This window comes from Haliotis rubra, unplaced genomic scaffold, assembly GCF_003918875.1.
Source record: "Haliotis rubra isolate DU_JTF1 unplaced genomic scaffold, ASM391887v1 Scf174, whole genome shotgun sequence".
NCBI classification, from domain to species: Eukaryota; Metazoa; Mollusca; class Gastropoda; order Lepetellida; family Haliotidae; genus Haliotis; species Haliotis rubra.
The window spans coordinates 126,156-152,579 of record NW_025765714.1 but is presented as its reverse complement, the minus strand read 5'-3'; the positions used below and the strand labels follow the sequence as shown (position 1 = coordinate 152,579).

The 26,424-nt window shown below is 38.7% G+C and overlaps 2 protein-coding genes and 1 pseudogene across 5 annotated transcripts in view; 1 reads left to right on the top strand and 2 right to left on the bottom strand.

The window, feature by feature from the left end:
• The window catches only part of LOC124272883 (kynurenine 3-monooxygenase-like), an 87,236-nt gene extending 82,221 nt beyond the window's left edge, over window positions 1-5,015 (top strand). The window contains exons 15-17 of one of the 4 annotated variants that reach the window (XM_046708104.1): window positions 212-3,870; window positions 3,926-4,075; window positions 4,126-5,015. In XM_046708104.1, coding sequence (XP_046564060.1) covers window positions 212-268 — 57 coding nt within the window. In that variant the 3' untranslated portion in view covers window positions 269-3,870; window positions 3,926-4,075; window positions 4,126-5,015. Of the gene's footprint in view, window positions 1-211; window positions 3,871-3,925 lie in introns of all 4 variants that reach the window. The other 3 variants (XM_046708106.1, XM_046708103.1, XM_046708105.1) reach the window with 3 other exon arrangements.
• Window positions 5,016-7,899: 2,884 nt separating this feature from the next.
• Window positions 7,900-19,164, bottom strand: LOC124272870 (gamma-butyrobetaine dioxygenase-like). Its single transcript, XM_046708089.1, has 15 exons — window positions 19,035-19,164; window positions 15,036-15,115; window positions 14,354-14,448; window positions 13,336-13,460; window positions 12,530-12,672; window positions 11,496-11,554; window positions 11,290-11,365; window positions 10,870-10,914; window positions 10,403-10,527; window positions 10,138-10,278; window positions 9,638-9,698; window positions 9,473-9,526; window positions 8,987-9,055; window positions 8,722-8,818; window positions 7,900-8,230 (listed from the first exon to the last, which is right to left on the bottom strand). Exons 1-15 carry the CDS (start codon window positions 19,162-19,164, stop codon window positions 8,115-8,117), a joined length of 1,416 nt encoding a protein of 471 aa, XP_046564045.1. The 3' UTR covers window positions 7,900-8,114.
• Window positions 8,475-8,582, bottom strand: LOC124272922 (annotated as a pseudogene).
• Window positions 19,165-26,424: the final 7,260 nt, after the last annotated feature.

The following is a 26,424-nucleotide window of genomic DNA, read 5'->3' as shown; positions in this document are numbered from 1 at the left end:
TGATGATTAAACATAAACATGATTTGAATGTGAAAGAAAAGGCCAATGCTTACCAAAGTTTATCTGAAAAGATAATATAGTTGTATTATTTGTATTGTTTTATTATAAGTGTTAGTTATTATTATTTTATATTGTACTATGACATTGTTCTATTGTATTATTTTTACAACATGTGTGGGCGTGGATATATAACAATGTTGTTTTATTTCAGGCATCTTTATGGACAACAATGAAAGGTATCAGATGCTATCTTTATATTACAGACTAGTCTAGTCACCTCTACTAACATTTTACAATGTATATGGTTAAAATATGTGATTGTTACCATGGTCACGAGACTTGACCTACAGACAGTGTCGTTTACCCATTGTTTACACCATTGTCCAATGTATTTAGCAATAACAGACAGACATCTGTTCAGGATTGTTCCTCTAGTCCATGACTCACTTTTAACTCAGATAAGTCTAATGTATTTATCCGTCAATGTACATGTTATCTTTGAGTCATTATGAACCTAAAACCTGTATATGTTTTGGTTAATATGGAAGTATTAAACTCACAACTAACGAGTTCACGTTGTCATAACGTTATGCTTTTGTTGTTGCAACATTATTCTGTGGACTCCCATTTACATTGTCACAACGTTGTGGCCTGACATGATACGTCATTTTTACGTCGCCACAAGATTAAAGTTATTTGATAGTAATATATTTTACGTTGTCTAACGTTCTATTTAACGTAAATAGTTAATAGTTTTCCCAGTAGTGAACAGTACTTAAGAAACAAAGCAGAAATTCACTTCAATGTTTATTCGTCAATTTGCATTTTGGTTTGGTCGTGTATTTTCTGACACTGTAGCTGAATAGTGAAGAAAGAATCTCAAAGTGAAAAGTTTTACAGAAAGCTATTGTGACACCAAGTTATAAGAAATGTTGTTATAACGTTGTGAGGAGCCCAAAGCATAACCTTTCCTCAAAGAAAATTTGCAACGTTGTTATAAAATGACGTTACCAATCTACAACCTTCCCACAACCTTGTGAAAACATTCTGTGTTAGCTGGTCTATGGTTATAAGGAACTCAGAGGAACCTCTAATTCTACTTTGTTGTACCTGTAGTTTGTTACATGTATTTTGGCTACAATATACAGCAAGTGGACAGGCCCAATAAACAGTTTGTTATATCCAACAGTTCATGTGTGATCATGTTCATAATAAACATAGTTTACTGTATTGTAAAGACAATTGTTCATGTTATGGCTGGTATACGATGTTAGGGATATGGTTAAATGACGTTGTTTAAGCGTAAACGGAGGAACATAGTGACTCAGTATTGTGATAACCTGTAAGGCTACCAAATGGAGTGTTTATTATGTAACTTCCATCATGCTGCTCCTGGGGCATTTTAAATTGATGCAATATACAAAGATGTTTCCATTAAAAGCAGTATTTTATACATTGTGTTTTGGGGACACTGCTGTAGTTTATGGAAACCAGTGTCCTCTTCTGAAGGAATACTCCTTCCAATAATCTATACTGGAGTGTTTTCCTACTGTTTTGTAGAATGTTTGCTGTTCTCAATTTGTAAAGGCAGCTATATTCTTCTCTTTCTAACATTCTTAACACCACTGCCACTTTCTTAATGTACCAAATTAAATTTGTCTAATGAGGTCATAATAATTTAGTTCTATCCCTACTCACCTCCCTTCAAATTGCTCTTTTCACAGAATGTCCTTGTTCCCCATTTAGATGCAACTGCAAAATAATGCTCTGTATTCCTGCTTCTGTCTTCACTTTATATGTAGACAAACAGATACACTAACAATAAAGGTGCTTTGAGCAATAAGTTTATGTTTTTGAAATATTTGTTGGTTACATTTCTCCTACTTTTTGCCAATATAAAAAAACTGAATAATTCCTTGTCAGAGATTAAGTGAAAGACATGGTGACCAAAATCTTTAGAATCTGTCACAACTACCTCTATTGCCCTGAATAATAATGTGCAACAGAGAATATAAAAGTTTTTCCTTTAAATATAAATGAAAATATGATAATTTATTGTGGCCTGATCAACATACAGCTTTAGGTAAATGCAGTTGTAACACTGAACATAATTTCCTTGCCTGATTTCTTTAAAAGTCTTGCTGGATTTTGCTTTTCCTCCTTGTCTTGGAATGTCTTGCTGCAACTCAATATTTTCTCTCTTAGTCAGTAGAGTTGGTTTGTTTGTTGTTGAATGCAGCACTCAGCAATATTCCAGCTGTATGGCGGCGGTCTGTAAATAATCGAGCTTGGACCAGACAATTCAGTGATCAACATCATGAGCATCGATCTATGCAGCCAAGTCAGCGAGCCTGACCACCCGACCCTCTTACAACAAACATGGGTTACTGAAGACCAATTCTTACCTGGATCTTCATGGGTACTTAGTCAGTTGAGAAGGGTGTGCAATATGCTGGTGCAGTTTGCTGTTTGTGTCGTAATAGTGTTTAGTTATCCTTGCGTCTTAATGTGACTGTACACACACATATGCATGCTCCACATGCAGCCCATATGTGAATGTGCTGTGAATGTAAACAATACTGGTTGGTGATGGACAAGGCAAGGGCAAGCGGGTAATAGCACTGATTGGTGAAGACACGGAAGCCAGCTGGATGGACAGTGGCACAGAGACTTAAATCAGTAAGTCCCAAGCGCTAGTCAAGTGTGTTCCTTGGTCACAGTTGATGGCTGGTTTGTGTGAGGATATTTCATTATTTTTATCCCCACATGGGTACAATGTGTGAAGCCCATTTCTGGTGTCCCCCGCCATCATATTGCTGGAATATTGCTAAAAGAGGCGTAATACCAAACTCACTCACTCACTCACTCATTATTTTTAATGAGTCTTTATATATAAGTATAGTTGGTAGCAATATCTTTTCTGACTTCACATAAACAATTGTTGCCAACAAATTTCTGTCATTCAGTTTTGTCTTTGAAATGATGGTTTGACCTAGTAGTTTTGAAAAGATATTTGGCTCAGTTGTACACACACAGGTTGACAGGGCATGGTTCATCTCCTGCCAGAAGCATATATTATAAGATTTCACCCTGCTTCCAGCTGATCCTTTCTGCGTTTGTCAACTCAATACTAGTGTTAATAGCTTTCACCATGTGGTAAATACCAGAGCGAATGAATGAGTTTAGTTTTATGCCGCTTTTAGCAATATTCCAGCAATATGTTGCTGTCATCATCTCCAACAGTGTTTCAGAATTAAGAAGTTCAGATTATTGAGGATTCTCTATGCACATAGGACACAGTATTACTTCTCTAGTATAAGCACCAGCTTACTGACTAGTCATAATGAGTTTTACCTGTTTAAATTATATATTTGCATATTCCTTGTCTTACATATGTCAATGGTAATGTTATGAAAGGCCGAAAATGAAGAGTGTGTGGACACAATCAAATCTGATTTGATGTAAAATTTCATAGAACTAGATCAGTGACCATTGATCTGACTTTTTATCGGAGGTAACCCATCTATGTTACTGTGATCTGAGGTAACCCATCTATGTAACTGTGATCTGAGGTAACCCATCTATGTTACTGTGATCTGAGGTAACCCTTCTATGTTACTGTGATCTGAGGTAACCCATCTATGTTAATATTGACCTGAGGTAACCAATCTATGTTAATATTGATCTGAGGTAACCCATCTATGTTAATATTGATCTGAGGTAACCAATCTATATTAATATTGATCTGAGGTAACCCATCTATGTTAATATTGATCTGAGGTAACCAATCTATGTTAATGTTGATCTGAGGTAACCCATCTATGTTAATATTGACCTGAGGTAACCCATCTGTGTTAATATTGACCTGAGGTAACCCATCTATATTAATATTGACCTGAGGTAACCCAATGTTATTTGATCTGAGGTAACCAATCTATGTTAATATTGACCTGAGGTAACCCATCTATGTTAATATTGACCTGAGGTAACCAATCTATGTTAATATTGATCTGAGGTAACCCATCTATGTTAATATTGATCTGAGGTAACCCATCTATGTTAATATTGACCTGAGGTAACCAATCTATGTTAATATTAATCTGAGGTAACCTATATTGATCTGAGGTAACCCATCTATGTTAATATTGACCTGAGGTAACCCATGTATGTTAATATTGACCTGAGGTAACCCATGTATGTTAATATTGACCTGATGCAAACCATCTATGTTAATATTGATCTGAGTTAACCCAGCTGGTGAGGTAACCCATCTGTGTTCATATTGACCTGAGGTAACCCATGTATGTTAATATTGATCTGAGGTAACCAATCTATGTTAAATTAATCTGAGGTAACCCATCTGGTGAGGTAACCAATCTATGTTAATATTGACCTGAGGTAACCCATCTATGTTAATATTGACCTGATGCAAACCATCTATGTTAATATTGATCTGAGTTAACCCAGCTGGTGAGGTAACCCATCTGTGTTAATATTGACCTGAGGTAACCCATCTACGTTAATATTGACCTGAGGTAACCCATGTACGTTAATATTGACCTGAGGTAACCCATCTGTGTTAATACTGACCTGAGGTAACCCATCTGTGTTAATACTGACCTGATGATCTATGTTATGTTGATCTAAATGAGTGATTGAGTTTAGTTTTACGCCGCACTCAGCAATATTCCAGCTATATGTGTTAATCAGTTGATATTAGACTGTGATAAAGGACTGTGAAAAGTTACCTATCAGTTTTCCAACAAGTGCACTGACATTCCATTGATGATACAGCACTATAAGTACAATCTCTTATCAACTGACATTGGTAACTGTTTTGGTTTTTTGCTAGTGTACCATTTTGTGTAAGACCATTTTATGTATGTGTATATATGATATTTACAACTTAAACAATGTCTAGCTGTTGGTGTCAAGAGCTGTATGTTCTTTGAGTCATGAAAGTTGTTGAGTATTACTCAAGAGTATTAAGTTTCAATAAAAACTATTATTTTGAAGCCTCGTATATCTGCAGTTTGTTTGTAGCCTGTTTCTCTCTTCATGTTTCCTGAATGGTTTGACATATACTGATGGTAAAAAGTTAAGCAACCCCGTATGTACATGTTGATTTCTTCTTAGGTAATTACATTTGAACCTAATGTGTTTGCGCATGAAATGATACATGAACACTTCACTCAAACACACCCAACAGAATGAGACCAGATATCATGCTGCACATGGATAGTGAAATCCGCGAAGGCACTCGCGACTTGCACAATACACGTTTGATGACTGATCTTGTACACGTCATTACTATGCAAACATGGCACGGAACATGATCTCGGATGCTTCACGATGGCAGATGATAGGCATGAGGGAAGCAGGCATGTCCCTAAGACGAATTTCAGAACACATTAACGTTCGTAGGTCAGTGGTCAGCAGACGTTTACCCAAACACAGAGTGACAGGTGATGTGAAGGACAGACCTCGTCATGGTCAACATTGGAAGACCAGTGCACGTGACGATCGTCGTTTGGTTCAAATGATAATCCTTTTCATTCAGCTAACCAGTTACGCCAAGAGTGGACACAAGCAACAGGCGTCAACGTATCACGTGAGTTAGTGAATTAAACGCCTTGTGGCAGCTGGATTAAAGGCTCGACGACCACTCAAACGCCCACGTTTGACACCTAGGCATATGCAAGACCGATTACTCAGGGCTAGACAACGTCAAAACTTGAACAATCGAAGTTGGCGACGAGTAATTTGGACGGATGAGTCACGCTACAATTTGTACGTCGCTGACGGTCGTTTACGTGTCAGACGGGAAGCCTAGGATGAGCTGAACTCAAAGCGTGTTCTTCCTACTGTCGCTGGAGGCGGCGGCTCCATAATGGTATGAGCTGGACCCACTTATGACTAGAAAGTGGACATCGAGGTTGTCCAAGGAACGATGACAAGGGTAAAGTATCGCAATCAGATTATTGACAACACCGTTATTCCTTTCCTTCACGCCAATCCTGTCACAGCATTTATTTACCAAGATGACCATGCTCGCCCACATCGTGCTACTGTTGTTCAGGAGCCAAACAAGAGCACAGAATTGAGTCCCTTCCTTGGCCAAGTCAGAGTCCTGATCTCAACCCGATAGAGCATGTATGGGATGAGATCGGTAGACAAGTAAACCGTCGTGATCAACCTCTGACCAACTTACAAGAGCTTAGAAATGCTGTGCTGAATGCCATGTCCATAAAATATCGAAACTATCCATCTATCCAGATTCTTAAGTTACTCAAGGAGGTAACTGAGAATTGTCATAACTGTGGCCCCCTCCCTGTCCTCGTACACATTCACACGCAATGCGATACGCTCCTTTGTCAACATACTGTCAACACAAAATCATTCCCATTTCAGCAGATTCTCCAGGTGGTACCCTGTGTCAGGAGACTAACTGCAACTGCCAGCTAGTATCAATCTACCCTTGAATTGATACACATTGTCTACAGACAATCCAAACTGCCAGCAGATTCTCCAGGTGGTACCCTGTGTCAGGAGACTAACTGCAACTGCCAGCCAGTATCAATCTACTCTTGAATTGATACACATTGTCTACAGACAATCCAAACTGCCACAATTCTCCAGGTGGTACCAGTCAAAACTGATAACCTGAATTGATACACATTGTCTACAGACAATCCAAACTGTACAATTATATGATGCTGTCAACATGTTTCCCATGATGACAAACAGTCCAAATGATAACCTGCGTCTATACACTATTCAAATGATTATCAGTGAGTTGGTGAGTGATTATGGTTTTACGCCGCTTTAAGCAATATTCCAGCAATATCACGGCGGGGGGACACCAGAAATGGGCTTCACACATTGTGCCCATGTGGGGAATCGAACCCGGGTCTTCGGCGTGACGAGCGGACGCTTTAACCACTAGGCTACCCCACCGCCCTCAAATGATTATCATGTCAACAGATTATCCAAATGATATTCTATGACAAGGGACTATCCAAATTGTAGATTCGAACTATTCAAACGGTATCGGTGCCAACAAACTCTTCAAATGCTGCCTCTACCAACAGACTGTCCTGATGATACACGTGCCAATAGAGTATCCAAATGGAACACGTGCAAAGAAATTACTCAAATAATGCCCGTGCCAACAGGCTATTCATATGATACCCGTGCCAACAGACTGTCCAGACGATGTCGTGTCAACATGCTATCGAAATGGATCACGCCCCAACAGACTATCCAGACGATGTCGTGTCAACATGCTATCGAAATGGATCACGCCCCAACAGACTATCCAGACGATGTCGTGTCAACATGCTATCGAAATGGATCACGCCCGAACAGACTATCCAGACGATGTCGTGTCAACATGCTATCGAAATGGATCACGTCCCAACAGACTATCCAGACGATGTCGTGTCAACATGCTATCGAAATGGATCACGTCCCTACAGACTATCAAGATGATGTCGTGGCAACATGCTATCGAAATGGAACACGTGCCAACAGACTATCCAAATGGAACACGTGCCAACTGATTATCCAGACGATGCCCGTGTCAACATACTTTCCAACTGATATCTTGTGTCGTCACAGTTTACAATTTGAAATGGTATCTTTGATATCCACCGCTCTCCATTCTCTCCTTTTCCCGCCATCATGCTTCTGGTGCATAATAAAATTGACGTTAACTCCGTGTTCAAATTATACAAGGCATACTAGTATTCCTCAGCCAAATGTTTACAAGTTTCAGTACAAGGACGTTTTATTTGATGACAAAACAAACGAAATCTCTTTGCTTCATTCCTTCAGGATTTATTTACAAAGCTGGTTTATCAAAGGCAGGACATGTTGCACGATAAACACACACTGGCTCCACGGTCTGGCACATACTAGTATTTACATATCGCTTTTCCTTTATTGGTTGATGTACCGTAAATGATCTGGAAACTGAATTAATACATATGCCAGATGTGGGTCATGGAATATGTCAGATCACCATATGTAACTCAACCCTTATGGGTATCGTACATGTGGGTCGGTCATCACGTTTCAAGCACCTTATATTGGGTTTGGTAACTTGATATGAACTACTGCAAGTCCAGGTTGCCCGCTCTAGTTGCCAGCTTGCCATCACCAAACCTGTTCGAGAACACCTGCACTTGGCTCTTGAACTCGTCAATCTGGAGGTTACATCCCTGTAACAGTCAGTTATTGTTGATAAGAAAATCCGCGTATGTACTCAAACACTAACGATTAGTGTCTGAAAGTATGTAGTGTTGCTTGAGACCAACAACTCCATTGAAGCTGAACACGAAACTCAAAGATAGGAGATTAACATCTGTTCAAAGCTGCGCTTAATCCAACCCTTTTCTTACACTACACCCGACTGTGGGAATAAACACTGCTTTCAAAAATCTTTCAAAATATGTTTAACATTATATACAGCTTCAACTCAATGGAATATGTTAGATCGTCCTCGTGGTTTGGTAGACTGTCAGTTTTATCTGAAGTCATGGCGATGCAAACTATAGAAATGATCCCCAAAAGTATGTCTATGCGATCGGATTGGGGAGCCATCTTTACAACCCAAAGTCAGCCGATTTAATGACAGTCTCATGAACAAAGTCAAGTTAAGATAATACGGTAATTACAACCCTCCGTACATTATTTAGGAACCATAATTTACCTGGAAATGTCTGATGCCTTCATTGGTATTGAAACCCTCCCGGCCGTGGAGGACACGTCTGTTGTTAAATGAGATCATGTCCCCTTCATGCATACGGAGGTGGTACTGAGGGGCAAATACACAACATACAAAATGGGGAAAGAGTTCTATGCAATAAATATTTTCCTGAAATGGAAAAATAAATCTGCATTTAGTTAGTCAACACTGCGACTGATCTGCTTAAACGCCTTACAAAACATCACGTAATGAAGCACTCGATGTGTATATGTTTACCTTTAACGGGAAAGTGTTCACCAAAGTTGCCATAACTTTGTAAGCTCTGTAATATGGTTCCACGTCCTCCTGTAACAATGAAACAGATCGGTGGTAGGGACTCAGCCAACTGAGTACTAATCAACACAAAAAGAGAAACGAAAAAGAAAACAAAAAATAACAAAGACCCGAAATGGATAACTATAGGCTACAATCAAGGACCTTTAACCAGGAATCGCTGTAAAGTACCTGTGATAAAACCTGTATTCGTGGAACGAGTCAGCCTTAACTTCCGTTGTGACAGCAACTTATTCAATTGCCTGCTTAGATGCAACATTTGGCACATGATAATCTTAGATATATTGCATATTTGGATCTGACTGCCTTAGGTACACATACATGATTGCCAAAGTCATTAAGATCAATTGAGTTATCATCAGCTGTGATGAGGAGGATTACTCTGTATTGATAGTTTGTTCAAAGGGAGATATTTGACCTGTAAAGTACCTCGTTTGTTAGGAGTGGCCCAACCAGACCTGGGTGCCATGAAACGCCAACAATCTGAAATAGAAAACCAATATACAAGACAGAGTTGGTATTTCGTTGCCCGTCGACAATACATCACACCACATGCACACTTATCTCAAACACATGAACTAATATCTTTATTACCTCTCCGTCACTGTTGAGGCTAATGTGTGGTCTTTGGTACGACATGTGAACAGGAACGTCTCTGAAACCACACAAAACTCCACTTTCATTTGTGTACATGGTATGTTTATTTCTACGAGACGTCATATCCAAACAGAATTACTGATCATACCAACTCTGCCTTTACATGCTTACATGCGTGCGTGCGTGCGTGCACGTGCGTGCACGTGCGTGCGTGCGTGTGTGTCATGTCTGTATGTCAAATACAAGAACAAGAGAGTTGTCTTGCACAGACAGTTATACAACTCCACATTAAGTTCAAGTGAGCAAGCACCTATTTTCTCTACAGCTTTGGGGATAGCGATTTGACATTCAGGATTTGATATGATCCATTGATACTTGAAAAAAATGAATGAACAGTTTTTGACAAGTCGCATTCTCTTGACATGCTGGATTTTCTAGAAGGACACTATGTAATAAACATCCCTCTCCCTACGCTTCAGTCATGGCTATATAGTCACCTATCATAGTGGACAGTTTCCCAGTTGACAGGTATCCGTGTGAGGTCCTGGAACTCCTTTGGGTATTCCTGTCTGAGCACGTTAGCCACGTGGAACACGTCCACGAAGAAGTTGCTTCCTCCCGTCACTTCTTTGTCGAATCTGATAAAAGTGATAATATTGTATATGAAAGATATAACCTAACCTTGAATGTGAGAGTCACTCAGTACTGTCCTCTAAATGTTAAATATAGGGGAATAAAGTTGAATAAACAAGCTATGCTAACCTCATACAGTGTAGGAACTGCAGTCCTGGTGGAGACTCGTACATTGGCTGGTCCATGTGTAGCTCCAGTCTCACCGTCGAGTAGGCGAAATTGATAGGTTGTGGTGTGTCCCTCACTTCAAATAGCTGTGAAAAAAGTTTAAAATATTCAAAATATAAGGACAAATTATAATAACCGTCATCGGATTTAAGAGAATGGGCAGTTTTCATAATGCTAATGAAAACTTTGTTGAAGGAGTGACAACATATTTCTGTTGTTCAAGCTGTAACCCAACCACTACATAATGTATCGACATGCATTCATAATACAAAACCAATCCATCAAGAGGGATTAGACAGTGTATTTGAAAACGCCTGTATCTGGCATTGTGTCAGGGGAAAACATATTCTGACTCTACCCATTATCAGGACATGAGTGCAGTATACGGATCGTTAGAACTTCACAAACAACATAAATGCATCACCTACCTTCCCGTACACAGTTGATTGGATTGGAGCAATTTTCTCTACCACCTGGTGTAACACAATTCAATAACAACATGACAATTTTTAATCGGTGAAAACTGTTTTGGGATATAAAATTATGTCTAACTTTTAATTAGTATATAACATTATGATATTCATCATGATGCTTAAAGAGTGACGCGCCATCAAGCTTCGCTCCAGAACTGGCATCGCCATCTTAATCTAATTCCTGATCTTGTTTCAATGCTTTTCATATGTCAAAGACTAGAAATAAGCTATTGTAATTATTTTGTCCAGAGCACATTAAGGGTATTCATTAGAATGGAGATATGCTGGGTTCTCAAGAATGGCTAGTATGGTAACGTATTAATCAGAGATTCAGTGACATGTTTATGGTTTTCAGTTGGGTTTACAACTGCTCACCTTCTTAACTGTCATGTCTTGAGTCGGTACGTTTTTCATCAGACATATTCCATACTTATCGAGCTTGTCCAGCCATCTGGTAATACAAATGAAACATCATCAGACATACTCCATGCTTAAAAGTGTATTGGTGTACTGCAATCAACCGATCCCTTCCGTGAAACGGATTACAATATTTGGCAGTTAAATATTAAAATACTGCTTACGTGAATAGGCCAGCATCGCTGCCCATAACGTCACTGTAGGCCACCTCTGGAATCCGAGCCTTTTAAAGGAAAATAGATCATTTGTTAGAGTAATCAAGTAGTCAGTACTCTGAAGCAAACAAAATGGCTCAATACGTTCTAAATCCTTTATTCACGTACAATAGTAAGATTGGCAGAAACACCAGGTGTCCAAAGAATGGATAACCATGTTGTTATGGATAGCCATATGATCATGGTGGCTTGAAGCATTCTGCGACCTTCTTAGTAATATTGAAAGTATCACAAAAAGATCTAATTATTTCAAAACTATATTACATATAAGTACGTATGTGGCACAAGTCTTTCAGATGAAACCGCCAAAACTCTCACTCAAGCAACAGTCATATCTCGCCTTGACTATGCCAATTCACTTTTGTTTGGGATAGCAGCTTCCCTGGTTCATCGACTCCAGGTTATACAAAACACAGCCGCCAGGATAATAACTCGTTGTCCTCGAAGAGACCACATCACCCCCAGGTTAAGAGAACTGCATTGGCTACCCGTTGCCAGACGCATAAAATTCAAGGTGCTTACCATTATCTACAAGTGCCTGAAGACCAACACTGCTCCATCTTACTTGTCATCTCTTCTAAACAACCATAGACCAACAAGAACTCTTAGATCACAAGATAAAGATCTGCTTATCACCAGACCATCCAGGACCAAATACGGGGACCGCTGCTTTGAATGTGCAGCTCCCATGCTATGGAACAACCTCCCTATGTCGCTAAAATCCGCCCCAAGTCTACCAACTTTTCGAAAACATTTAAAGACACATCTATTTGAAATGAAATAGACTGATTTGCACAAGCGCCTGTGAGCAGCCTAGCTGGAACTCGGCGCTATAGAAGTAGATTATTATTATTAAGTCAATGAATATATTGAACACGCTAGAAAATATCGTTAACAGTCGGAATGTCTTCTTTGAAGTGAACTTCAAGTGAATGAAAGTATCGCTGTGTAAGCATTATCACAAGGCGAAACTGATGCCTTACCTCAGTGTTGAAAACCATTTTTCGTTGTTTTTTTATTTCTGCCAAGGACTTGTCACTGTAGCTGTAGTGCTTGAGAAAAGGTACGGGGAATATTCCTGTGTGGTCCTTGTCATCACTCCAGATTACCTTAAGGACCTTGTCACCTATGAAGTTAACCATGAGAGTCAACGTAACCGTACAAATACCAAACAGTACCACCAAGTATTCACATATGTTCATATATTAGAAGTGCAGGAGTACATATACTCGTACTATTCAAACTCTCGATATATATACAATTTTAAAATTTCACAATTAACAAATTATCGATCGATGCCTATTGTTATTTGTTCTCCGGGAATTGTGATTCCTCCATCCCAGTTCATCCATGAACTATCACTGATAATACGTTTAGGGATCTTCGCCTTTTCAACGTGCGAGGAAACTGGAAGAGATACTGATATCAATGAGAAGTCTTTTGACTGGTCCCTAAACCAAGCTTATACTGTAGTCTTGAGTTCATCATTGGCAAATTGTCTTACACAATAGTAATACTGTTTGTTGCGAGGTGTTGAAACTTTCACAGGTATCTCATGAATGATCAATGTATGCCATACTACTAGCGGCATAGCTGTTTCACAACTTTAGGTAGTGAAGTCTCAAAACTTCTTGACCTCCCCGTCTTGAGTAATTTCTTTGAGTATAGATATAATGAAACTTGTGACCAGAGCATTACATTCAAATCATTATTCTTGTAATGTACAATTAAAGATGTAAGGATGAATGAACAAATTAGATGTTGTTAACGAGAAAACGTTTGTGCATACCGTCCAGTTGGGCATCGGACACGGTGGCGTCCACATTGACATCCTTGAAGTTCACAATAGGCTGGTTGGTGGACAGACGGCAGGAGGGACAGTGACATGCTTGACGCAGCCACATGCTGTGATATCTACATAAAGAAAGCATTGTACATATGGTCACAGGTGTGGAAAAAAGAAATAATCAAGCATTACTGACTATTCTCTTATACCAGTGTGTCATGAACTGCTGATAAATGAACATATACATTGCTAGGCTGGACAGAGTTGGGATGTATACACATGTATGATTTCAAACAGGGCGTACTGTCAGTTTGTTCATTGGTGAGTGGGTGAGTGAGTGAGTGACCTTTGCCGTACTTGAAATATACTTTAAAAAATGTTTGGTGGTATGGTTTGATACCACTGTTTCTAGGTCGAGTTGCCTACTTTCAGCCAGACTTACCAAGATGAGATAAGAATATATATATTACTGATAACAGGTGGTGGGAAAACGACATCTGGAGCACCGTCCCTCCAGATAAACACATGTCATTTGCAGCCTGTTTGACATTATAATTTCACTTGTAGAATATCAATGCGTCATTAGGCAGTATCTGTGTCCTCGGTTTTATATTACAGAGACGAAAAGGGTGTTCCCCATATACCTGTAAAAGTTATACTTGTAAAATGGGGGCGGTGGAGTAGCCTTGTGGTTAAAGTGTTAGCTCGTCGCACCGAAGACCCGGGTTCGATTTCCCCACATGGGTACAATATGTGAAGCCCATTTCTGGTGTCCCCGTGATTTATTGCTGGAATATTGCTAAAAGCGGTGTAAAACCCAACTCACTCACTCATTCACTTGTAAAATGCTTCACATGCTAGTGGACGGTACACATCCCAATTAATGAGAACAATATATATTATACTTATGCTGTAGCATGTGCATTGGATAATACTTCAATACAATTCGTTTGTCACAACCCTAAGCGGTTTTTATTGATATCCGTCTTATTTAAGCCAAGGTTTGATAATAATGACTTACCTAGATACACTACCGTCCTCCCATTTGATTTCGACATTTTTGCCACCGTCAATTGTCGTCAAAGCGACGACCTTCGCATCTGCTGACCTTGCATACTGTCAATATGATGACATATTTGGTATGTTTTCGCATTTCTTATTTTCGTTTTGATTGGTGAAATCACTTATACCCTTCAATACATACACAACGACTTTATGTCTCGATCATTTGCGTCATTTCAAAACGGTCAATATGTATCAATGCACCATGTTCCGCTTCTGCAAATACCCGTTACGTTTACGGTCATGTTTTTTTTATTGTTTTTGTTGTACCTTTCTTTGAAAATACGCAGAAGGATAAACACTCTAATCAAACTAAACACTCTAATCAAACAAGGATAATGAATTGTAAACTATGAAATGCTGATGTTTATTGAGTCCTGCCCCACAACGAAGCACATGAGACACAAGAGTTTGTTCAAAATTGTCTCTGTTCACCCAGCAGGAAAATGAGTACCCGGTGGAAAAAAGTCATCTGACTATAACCTTCTAGCGCCTAACAGGCAGCTTGGGTTATCCGGGGTAATAATGTGCTGTGCCTTGATTGTTAGCGCTATGAGCATACCTAGTGTGGAGTTTGGCGCTATATAAATGGACACATTACTATTATTATTATTATTTTTTTATTAAGCTAATGGTCTTACCGCTGTCTTCAGAAATAGCCGTCTTTCGACCAAACTCTCATAGCTGCTATTTGATGGCGATGCTGCTGTTGCTGCTGCTGCTGAAAATTCCAAAGCAATGACTAAGGAAACCCATGGGCAGGTATATTTTATAGGTGATTTACTTCGTAACTTAAACACATATATTTATCACACATTTAAAATAGTTGTATTACTTTCAGTGTTCACAAACACACATGGTGCTGGTGGATACACCTACACCTGTGGAGGACCGTCTCTGTGATCAATGCTCAGTCCTTGAGGATGAAGAACACTGTTTCATATCTTGTAGTAAATATTCAGATGTAAGACACACCTTATTTTATTCCCTTTCCTCTCAAATTAATTAATTTCCAAGCCTTACCACCACAGAAAAAAATAGCCTCATGTTTACAATGAACCAGATAGAATTGAAAATAATATTCTACCATATATACAACTTCAAACAAATCTAGAAGATCTCTAGCTTGTCCTTGGTCATTTGTGTTAGCATATGTATTGTTACGTTGACTTACTATATATCTCGTTAATGTAGTTTATAGAATAGTGTCACTGTTTCTACATGGTACGAAATATCTTGTAGCTCTCTGGTACCCATAGACAGGAGTGGGATCTACACAGAGTTCTGGCATGACAGACACAATTCAGTAAAATTGTCTTTCATGTTTCAGATCGACTGAAGTGAATGAGAAATTCGCTTCCTATTTTAATTCATCATACAGTGATGAATCCATGAATGACATATTCTAGGCCATTCATTTCCTGCCGGTGTCGTAAGGAGTGTCTGAATAGATAAATGATAACCATTTTACTCTGAATGAATAAAGAAGAAACATTTAACACCTAGGTGTCAAAAATAAGATTTGTGTATTCATCCGTATTCAGTACAGGTGGAATCAATTGGACAGGAAATACTAAATTGTGTAATCTTTCCTTTCCACCTCCTTCATGATGACTATTTCTAAAACCTGAACTGTAACTGTCCAGGAGAATGGATATTATTGTTACTGAGATTGACAGTTTTCACTGACCAATCCTTGTAATTTCTTCAGTAAAAACTGGATGGAGAGGATAGGATGAGAATGCACTCTGTCACTCTGTCAGACAGTGCCGGTGTGTAAGTGTTTCACGTTTACTTGGTTGTTGATGTGTCCAAATATCAACCTAATATGTATGTCAAATCAAAGACATTTTTTTCAGACTGCAATATAAAGATATCGTATTCTACATGTTTATGAAAATTAAATCAACAAAGTATATTGTGTAGGGGACGTCCTTGAAACATGGTTACATTATTGCAGCGTGTAAACGTGTAGATCATAGTGAAATTCCAAACCAGCATGTGAGGATCAACAGGAGATTCTCATAGACGTGTACAGATCAAGATAAGGTTCTCAACGGACGTGTGAAAACATAATAACCCGAACAGACGGCAATGCATCATCATGAGATTAGTGTATAGATCAACATGAGATGCCTAAGAGACGTCAGTGAACCAAAATGAGGTTCCCACAGGGCGTGCTTGGATCAGCATGAGATCCCCAACAGACATGGATCAACATGAGAACATTTTGGAATCTGTGAATCAACATGGCATGTCCCAACAGACATGTCTAGATTAACATCAGATTCTCAAACAGAGCATGAAATTGCCATGTACAGAGCAGCATTGGATTCACGACAGACGTATGATGATCAACATGGGATTCACGACAGACGTATGATGATCAACATGGCATTCACGACAGACGTATGATGATCAACATGGCATTCACGACAGACGTATGATGATAAACATGGGATTCACGGTGTGAGAAGCTACGAGGTCTGGACAATACGTCACCTCAGGCCTGACTTCAGAACTGGTGTTTGACGCTCATACCGTTTTGTTGCCGTGATGCAAGCAATGTCGGACTACTACTAAATTCATAGGAAGAATATGGGCGAAAGGCAGTGTTAGACTTGCATGTCCAGGATAGCATGTCCTCTCTGCGACCTATCCTACTGAACAAAACGAATTCAGGCACCCCACGCTATCTTCTATACCTTAGTACTTATAGTCAACAACATTCCTCAGCAAAATATGAATGCTTATTCAAAACATGTTTATACTCACCTTTGGATGATTGGTCAACTGATCAATTATGACTAAAACTCGCCACAGGATTATTGACAACGTCGGAAATCTCACTGTCAAATTAATCGTATCGGTCATTTTGACGCCCTGAACATGCTATACATATACTGGGCCTCAGCACCAGCATAACTTACTGAGGTAGTTCTTTTTAATAATTTCTCTTTTAATGATTGTTAATATGTTTGTATGCAAACTGTACTTACTTAAAAGTAATACGAGCATTCATGCGCTTCTGTAATCTCCGAACCGCCTCCGTGGTGTAGTGGTTAGAGCGTCCGCCCGGAGAGCGGAAGGTCGCGGGTTCGATCCCCGACCGCGTCATACCAAAAGACGTTAAAATATGGTACTTGTTGGCCCCTGCCTGGCGCTCGGCATTAATGGGTATAACAAGGCCTGGTCGGCTCGGAGTCAGTATAATGTGACTGAGTGGGGTATTCATGCTTCACTGCGGCATGGTATCTCAGTTGGCTAGCACTATAAAACCAGTTAAGTCCGGGCTAGTACAAGCAGCCGGACATACACATACACACGCATGCACGTCGTCATATGAGCGAAATATTCTCAAGCACGACGTTAAACCCAATTTCACCTCACCATTTCACCTCTGTAATCTCCAGCTTTGAGGAAATATTTTTTCAACGAAACAGCTGGTTGTTGTATGTTTAGGTCCTTCTTGTAAAAGCACACAAGACGTTACAGCCTTGTGTTTAGGACAAATTGCAAGTTATTCCATTTAGTGAAAGGCACTTCGAGCCCTGTTCATCTCATAATGGTTAGCTTTCAATGAAACTGTAGCTACATGCGTGGTAGGGACCAACCCTTGACCACATCAGCAACACACATGGAAGTAACAAGCATACAAATATCACACGTGCAAGGTTAGGGCAGCTGCGATAATAACACTGAAATGTTTTGTTTTAAACGATAACAATAACCATGTGTATAAAATTATCAGGGGAAAACAGCCTCTGTGTAGTCGTGGTTGTTGGTTTAACAGAAATAACGGTTCATTTTCTATTATTCTTTCAGTTTCTTTTTACTTAATTTGAGCCGGGAAGGTCCGTGATAGAATTGATCATCTATGCTTGTCATCAGAGGCGACTAGCGGAGTCGGGTGGCCATGCTTCACAAATTTAGATGACTCATATCACCGTGCATCAACTGCGTAGATCGATGCTCATGATGTCAATCACCGGGCTATCTGACCAAGACTCGATTATTGACGGATCGCGGTCATAAAATATCTACGTTAAACAACAAATCCACAAAACAAATTTTATAAACATTACAACACCTAACCTCCATCATCAGTCTTATTGGTCAGTCCAGGTGTATAAATAGTGATGTACGTAAAGGATGCGAGCTAATGTTGCGAATGGGTGGTCAGACATATCCCATCTATGTAACCTTCAGATGTCGTGTTTACTGGTCGAGTCAAGATAAGATCAGATAGCGCATGTGGCAGGTCAGTTATTGCAGCGCATTCACATGAAACAAGTTTTTGCAAGCATGTGGGGACGGATCCTGTGACGAAGATTTTAAATATTAAATAAAACATTGTTTAGTCCACATCAGAACTGCAACTATCGTGGCTAGACAGTATTTTATATTCGGGTACATCGTGAATGACATATTTATTTGGTATTTATTGCTTTCGAATGTTCTATAAGGATGGACATATACGTGTGGAATGGTGCAGATATTGTTTAAGTTAAAACATGTACATACTCTTTCAGACTTTGCAATTGTGTAACCCCGTGCCTGTACAACGTCAATGACAAGGCTCAGTAGCTTAAATGAAGGTTTTTCTGAAATGTATATAGGTACAAATCAATGTACAATACCTGCGTTGCTTGCAAGCCTTTTTGAACTGGATTCAACGAACAGCCCAAGCACACGGCATTCTTGATGCCAGTCCTGGATTGCTTTTGTCAATACCCGTTTCCTACAGAGTCGAAGCACGGCACGATACATGGTTCTGCAATGTTGATAGTTGCAATAACATAAATATATGTATTTATATACACACGAAGGACGTGTATGTACTGGATATAGCTAGTTTTCTCTAGTGTAAACTATTTTGTCTGACAAACATGTAGGTTATGGGTAAAGGTCTTTAATGGACAGATGTCTTTTTCACCGATCCCATTGCTCAGGTTTAAGGCACCGACTTAAATTCGATCGAAAATGAGAGATATGCGGATGAAAAAAAATCAAATATGTATTGTATGAAAGGCATACATAGGCCCATATCCAGGACGTGCATATAGTACAGTGTAGGATCACTTTAACTAAAGATTCACATTTCATTTCAGTTCGTTTCTGCTCTTGAAGACATATTTGAAGTATGATATATAATATTTTAAAAATCTTGATACTTTGTGGCTGCCCGAAGGATGATAAATTGTTGACGAAATGTACTTAAGGTCGATTTAAATATTTATGCTGGGTATGTATTGCTTTCGAATGTTCTATAACAGTGGACATATAAGTGTAAAATGGTACATATATTGTTTAAGTTACAATATGTACATACTCGGGCCTGTAATCCCGGGCCTGTACAACGTCAGTGACAGGACTCAGTAGCTTAAATGATTTTCTTTCTGAAATGTTTGTAGCATTATATTTTAAAGGCGATTGAATCTGGGTAATGAATGAAATTATGCTATCAGGAATAACAACAGAACAGAAGAAGGTTCCACAGTAATAGTGTAAGTAACCAAACTAAACTGTTTGACAGTTTATTCCTCTCACTCTGTAGTTACCGAATATGAAATTACATATTGACATATCAACTACCTCATAGATGGACAAGCTAGATAATTTCAATACGGCATCCATTGCAACGTTTCAATAATGTGATCAGAACAATAGGGAAATTTTGAGACATCAATGCTGTTAGGCATGTTTCCATTGCTGTTATCATGTATATACATATACAAGATTCATACATGCGGGGTAGCCAGCAATAGTGTGAAATGTATATAGTAACACGGGGCATATACACTTTTGTCGACGAATTAACATATACGAATTAAACAAGTAACTTACAAACATATTTCATAAGTTTAACCATAACAATAACATGCGCTACAAAACATTTTCATTTTCATCACGGGTTTCAAAACCTGCGCCTTATACGATTCCTTTGCAATTTCTTCAGTTCGCAGTACGTTCATGAAGAAAAGATTGCTTTTGATGTGAATATCTTTGACTGAATTATCATGATAATGGTGATACACTTCTACACTAAGAACGTATAAGAACATTCTATGCAGTTGTTTCCGAGAAGAACAGCCCTTTTCCGGAATGCCTCAATACTAATATCACACTTTTTTTCTACTAACTTAATCTGTTGCGCATTTACATCAAACTGGTAGGCATATACAGATATGAAGTTTGATACCTCTCAAGATCCTTCAGGTGGAAACTTGTGGTAATGCTTTATGATAAAGTGTTGTAACTAATCGTCATATATATATATAAAGAGAGTTATAACACTAGCACTAAGAAGAAAGCAATGCAGAATGACAAGAAAAGTAAGTTTAAATGCAGTAAAACCTTGAAGGTGAAAGGCGACATTTTTGGATGTCTACTTCTCTTATACAAGGAACATGATGTTTATGAGTACATTCTTACTTAGGTTCAGGTGTAGTTCACACCAACTGAATATAGAAACTGGTAGATATATAAAGAAACCAAAAAGCTCAAGATTGTGTGAAATGTGTTCCTGTAACTATGTAGAAAATGGGTACCACTTCTTATTGATTTCTACTGCTTATGATGATCTACGTAAACGTTTTATCCCTGTCGATGTTTTCACCCATCCAAGCTTGTGTAAATTTAATCGACTTATGAGTAATGCTGCTCCTCTGGTTTTAAGAAATCTTGTCTTGTTTATCTTCTATGCTAACAATCGTCGTCGCTACAGCTTGAAGGCTGCCAATGTATAACGTTGTACCATGGGCCGATGGCCTACATTCACATGAATAAAGACTAGAAAGAACCTTCTGTATATTTTACTTCTTCCGATGCTAGACCTGAAGGAGTAAGATCATCTTTATATTACAGAAGTTGACATCTACAAATTCCACCTGCATATATATCATTTCTAACTGCCATTCAAAGATTTCAAAGAGAAGGTTAATCCATCAGACTCGATTGAAATATCGTAAGATAATCAACCAAACTTGCTCTGCAGAATCAACTGACTTTTGATCAAGATCAAGATAGTTTATTGTACATTACTTTTAAAGGCATCCGACCCGTATGCACACTACTATAATGACTGACAAAGTATGGACAGTGCAAATTGTGGAAAGCAGGACAACATTGCGAAATAACTGCGTGAAGAAATCCGACTATTCCTTAATGTCAACTGACTGTTGCAGAAAGAGTTCAGTTCAGATGGTAACATGTAATCATGGAAATAGATTGCTTAAGATATGTTTGTACAGCTACAGATTGTAACATCATTGCAATGTAATACCAATGACACAATACCCATATGGACCCAATTTTATATAGATGATTTTGTAAATATGAAGATATAAATACAATGGGTTGATGATATATTTTCAGTTGATGCAAATATATGCTTCTGTCGACCTGTACATGCTGTTTGAAATGTTCCAACAAAATGAGCTGACAAATAACAACAGTTTTTAATACAAGAACACAAGTTCATTTGTCCATGGAAACTCCACGTATGTGTATTTCTCCTACACTTTACCCAGGTTGTTTTTGCAAATTCAAAAATTGTATATTTATGTATAAATGTATATTATGTTTCTACCTTTTAACAATACAAAATACATATTTTCTTAAAAATGAGGAAGTATTATGATGTTTCTTCACAACAAAAGATATTTGTCCTCTTTAAAAGGACATGTTTCTGTTTTTGTGTGTTTAATTCCTCAATCTTAATTACTGTTAGAATCATATTCTTTTCTGATGTTGGCCGTTTAAGCTCAAATATTGCTTGTGGCAAAAGTGACTTTGAAGAGTTGTGTTTAGCTTCTGAGAGTGCCTAATGCCCCAGAGAGATGGCGACATTCCGAGTAGTAGCTGACCAGTTGTGGTTGCACTATGACATTTTCGTGAACAGGTTCCCAGGCTCTGAGGCTTTATTTCGCAGAGCTGCTTTCTCATACCATCCCCTCACTTCAGCGTATTTAGAGGACAAGAACAGTACATGCTATGCTTATATCAATTAGCTCATTAAGAAGTTAAATAATATTTAGCAATAAAACAATGCCCCGGCGTTATATTGAAGGTAGCTGACACGATGGAACTGTAATACTGTGCAAAGCACCAAGAGCCCTATATCAGTGGTTGATTACTATCCTAGATAAACTTCAAAACTTCAGTACAGAGCAGAGGTCATCCTCAGTCTGCTATCAGTTACCCTTGAGGTTGTACTCTCTCACCCTCAATATTGCGTCTTCAGTAAAACACAGTCATCATTTCGTATTGAAAACCAATAACGATTTTGAGGATGTGTGCAAATCAACATAAAAGGCGATGAAACTATTCTAACTGATAGGTATCATGAGATAGGGTCGGCAAATTCTAGGAAGATCTTGTTTTCGCCAGGGATACTCTACAACCTTATATAGTCTCCCTGTTATCGCATGACATTTGAAATAAAGCAAACTGTCGAAACCTCAAATCCGCCTAGAGATATTGGCTACCTCGACATATACTGTTATCTTGCTCAAAGGAAGATATAGAACGGTAAATTGTTGTACAGTAACACTGGGAAAATGAAACGAAAAGGAGAGATACACCATGGGTGTGAGAGACGGGTGTAAAAACGAATCAGAGCTGGATGAGTATATGGTGTTTTACGGTAAAAGCAACAAATATTTTCGCTATAATCGTCATCCTTTGAATACGTGGAACCTAAGCTTAACAAACTAGTAGTGAATAGCATGAATCATGAGCATCACGGTCCCACGATGTAGCCAACCGATCCACAATGGTCTACCCCTCACGGCAATTAGACAATACACATATATATTCTGCCCAGAATACTCACTGGGTGCATCAGATACAATATATCATCAGCACGAAGTATTCAGCAATGAGAAAGTAATATTATTATTGTTCACGTACATATTTTTAGACAATTTTTATCTATAAATTATGTGTTACATAGGATGGAAGCCACACAATCCTTATATAAGATAAGATATATAATGACCCCTATGTGATTATGTTTGAAGTTAATCCATTATTGTAGCATACATGGCACCTCCGTGACATACGTTTGTGTGACTATGCATATGTTAGCATCAAATGCGATGTGATGCGGCATTGGGACGGTTATCAGGCGTGGAATCTATTCCAGAACAGGCATCTTCGTTTTCACTAGTATACTGGGGAGGAAGAAAATGAGATGGGTGCCGTAGGTACAGTCTCCATTGTACATTGTATGACCTAAATATGACATGCAGTAGACTGTCTGTCATGGTGTCGATTTGTTTAACGAACAGTGCATGGGCAAGGTGGAATTACTGAAATAAAATTGCATAAACATGACACGGTGTTACAGACTCATATTTCTTGGATGCAAAAACATTTGGTGATCCAAACACTTAAGACTCAGGGTTTTCATAATCATTAAGAATTTCCAAAGAAACAAACGGTGATAGCACGTGGATTATGTTTTATGCATAAATACCCCAACAAATGAAAAATGAAACGATAATGTTGTATGGTTAAAAGCAATAATGCCATGGACACAATGTTGCATCCCCAATGTATGTAGATGTAAAGCAATACGGTAAATGTTCGCCTTTGAAATGTGAAAAAAAGAGTCACCCTTAATTATAAAGTAAAAGTGTACTACCATCTTAATGAACAAATAAATAAAAGCGAAAAAGCACTTCCAAACCTCTCCACATCCGTAGGAAATCTCTGCTAAATGCAGAGACGCATGTACAATTCTGTGTATATCATCAGTAAGTGTTTGTTTGTTTGTTTAACGCCGCTATCAGTAATATTTCAGCAGTTTGTAAACAATCGAGTCTGGATCAGATATCGATAATCTAGTGGTTGACATTATGTGTTTATCAGTTACTATAAAGAGTGATGATACCAGGCGTTCGCGAATTAGCGTATGCTGCCCCACCGGTGGCACCCATCATAAAGATGAGGCGGTCTCATTTGTTAAAGGAAACTGGCTATCTGATGGTTATCAAAAGGTATCAGATCATCGATATACCTGAAGCTTACGTTCTTGGCCACATTATCTTGTTTGATTTTGTCAACACGGGCAGAAATTCCGATTCATATGCTTAAAGAAACAGATCCACAAGGATGCTAATGGGGATGATTACTTCAGTTACTCACAAAGTTTAAATAGGTGTTATAAATGAGGAAGTCAAGATTTCACATAGTATTTTCTAAGTAAACTTCAAAAGGTGTTTGTTTTCATTTTTGACAAATTGTCCTGACCCTTGGAAAGTAGATACATATGTATACAATCGAGATCTTGTTTTAGGAAACAGTGATATTTTAGTATAAATGCAAACTAAACTATGGCGTATCAGAAAATAGATTGGTTCACGGTGCCAAGCTGATAAGTTGTTTCATAGAAAAAGGAATTATTTAAAACAGAGGATTCACGGTACACAAAACCTGACTGTGCATTAATAAAGAACATTGTCTTTAATGGTTTCAATGTATTAATGTCGGAGCACGATATGTGCATACCTTGACCTCCTAATGATTAAAAATGAAACGCAGAAAGACAAACAACAACCCCAAAACCGTAGACAGACAGACAGATATTATATTCAAGTCTCGCCTCATCGTGATACAAAAATACATTAGTACATAAAATGTATTTCACACACCGTACGTCGTGTCAAGGTTAGGCCAAATGCTGAGATTAATGGACGTTGACGTCTATCGTTGCTTCAGCTTGTCCGATCAGCCAAAATGCATGTACCAACCATGGTAGACCAAATAGTTGCATTGTGTTTAGTGCCTGCTTGTGATGTTATGAACAGCCATAGTACACGTGACAGAAAATACTGAGTGTGCAGATACAGGCAAATACTGTAATTCAAACGGCAGAGTTCCCGGGAAATTGTTTGGATGAACATATTTCTGACTGAGAGGACGTATTAGTTGTATATATGTAGGTGTCACCACAGAGTTCGTATGTTACCACAAATGTTTTATAAGGCTACTCAGCATGCTCGGTGAAGAAAGATTTGTTTTTTTTTGTCTTCAGCAACTTATGCATAACCCGACGTGAAGATCCGGATTACTATTGGTCTTCATCAATATGTCACTGCAGAACCTTGTAGCGAGCAGCCGTCAATGCAGACTGACTCATCTGGCATCTGTGATAGGATGATGTTTGTGCTTTTAAAATGTACATCCATTAATTAAAACAGACCTCGTTTTTCGTTTACACTTATGCCAAATGTGACCACAGATAATTTATTTAAGGGGTGACATTTTGTGCAGAGCTGGGTTGATCAGTTTAATTTCACGTATTCGGAAGAGGAGTTGCTTCGTCATATTTCTAGCTAAGTTTTTATTTCTACTTCAATGCCAAACTGTGCACACGTGTACATGTCATAGCTGTTCTGTTTTTAATTAAAAAGTATAACGTTACTATAAAGTCCTTGCGAATACACTAGATGTTGTGTAACCTCATAGGGGCGGTGGGGTAGTCTAGTGGTTAAAGCGTTGGCTCGTCACGCCGAAGACCCGGGTTCGAATCCCCACATGGGTACAACGTGTGAAGCCCATTTCTGGTGTCCCCCGCCGTGATGTTGCTGGAATATTGCTAAAAGCGGCGTAAAGCAAAACTCAGTCAGTCAGTCAGTCAGTCAGTCAGTCAGTGTAACCTCATAAGAGCACAATCGGGTCATCGTATCCCATTTGCAGATCGCCTTCAAATAGCTGGAATATTGGTGATTGGCATTAAATGAAAACACTAATATTTGGCGTCGGAGGTGTATGACTTTTTTGTGCATGTCATCAGTTATGATCTGACACGTGCAATGTTAATATCGATACCGACTATACGCATTATACAAGTACAGAACAAAGCTGCATTGCTTTGTCATGATGGAACGAGGACAGGAATATTCATATACACATTCCTGCTATCTGTTCAGTATTCGCCTTGTGCTTGGTTCACATTTAGGTTGACATATGATATGCGGGAAACAAACGTTTTAAGAGCGTTCACGTTTGGAACGTCCTTTA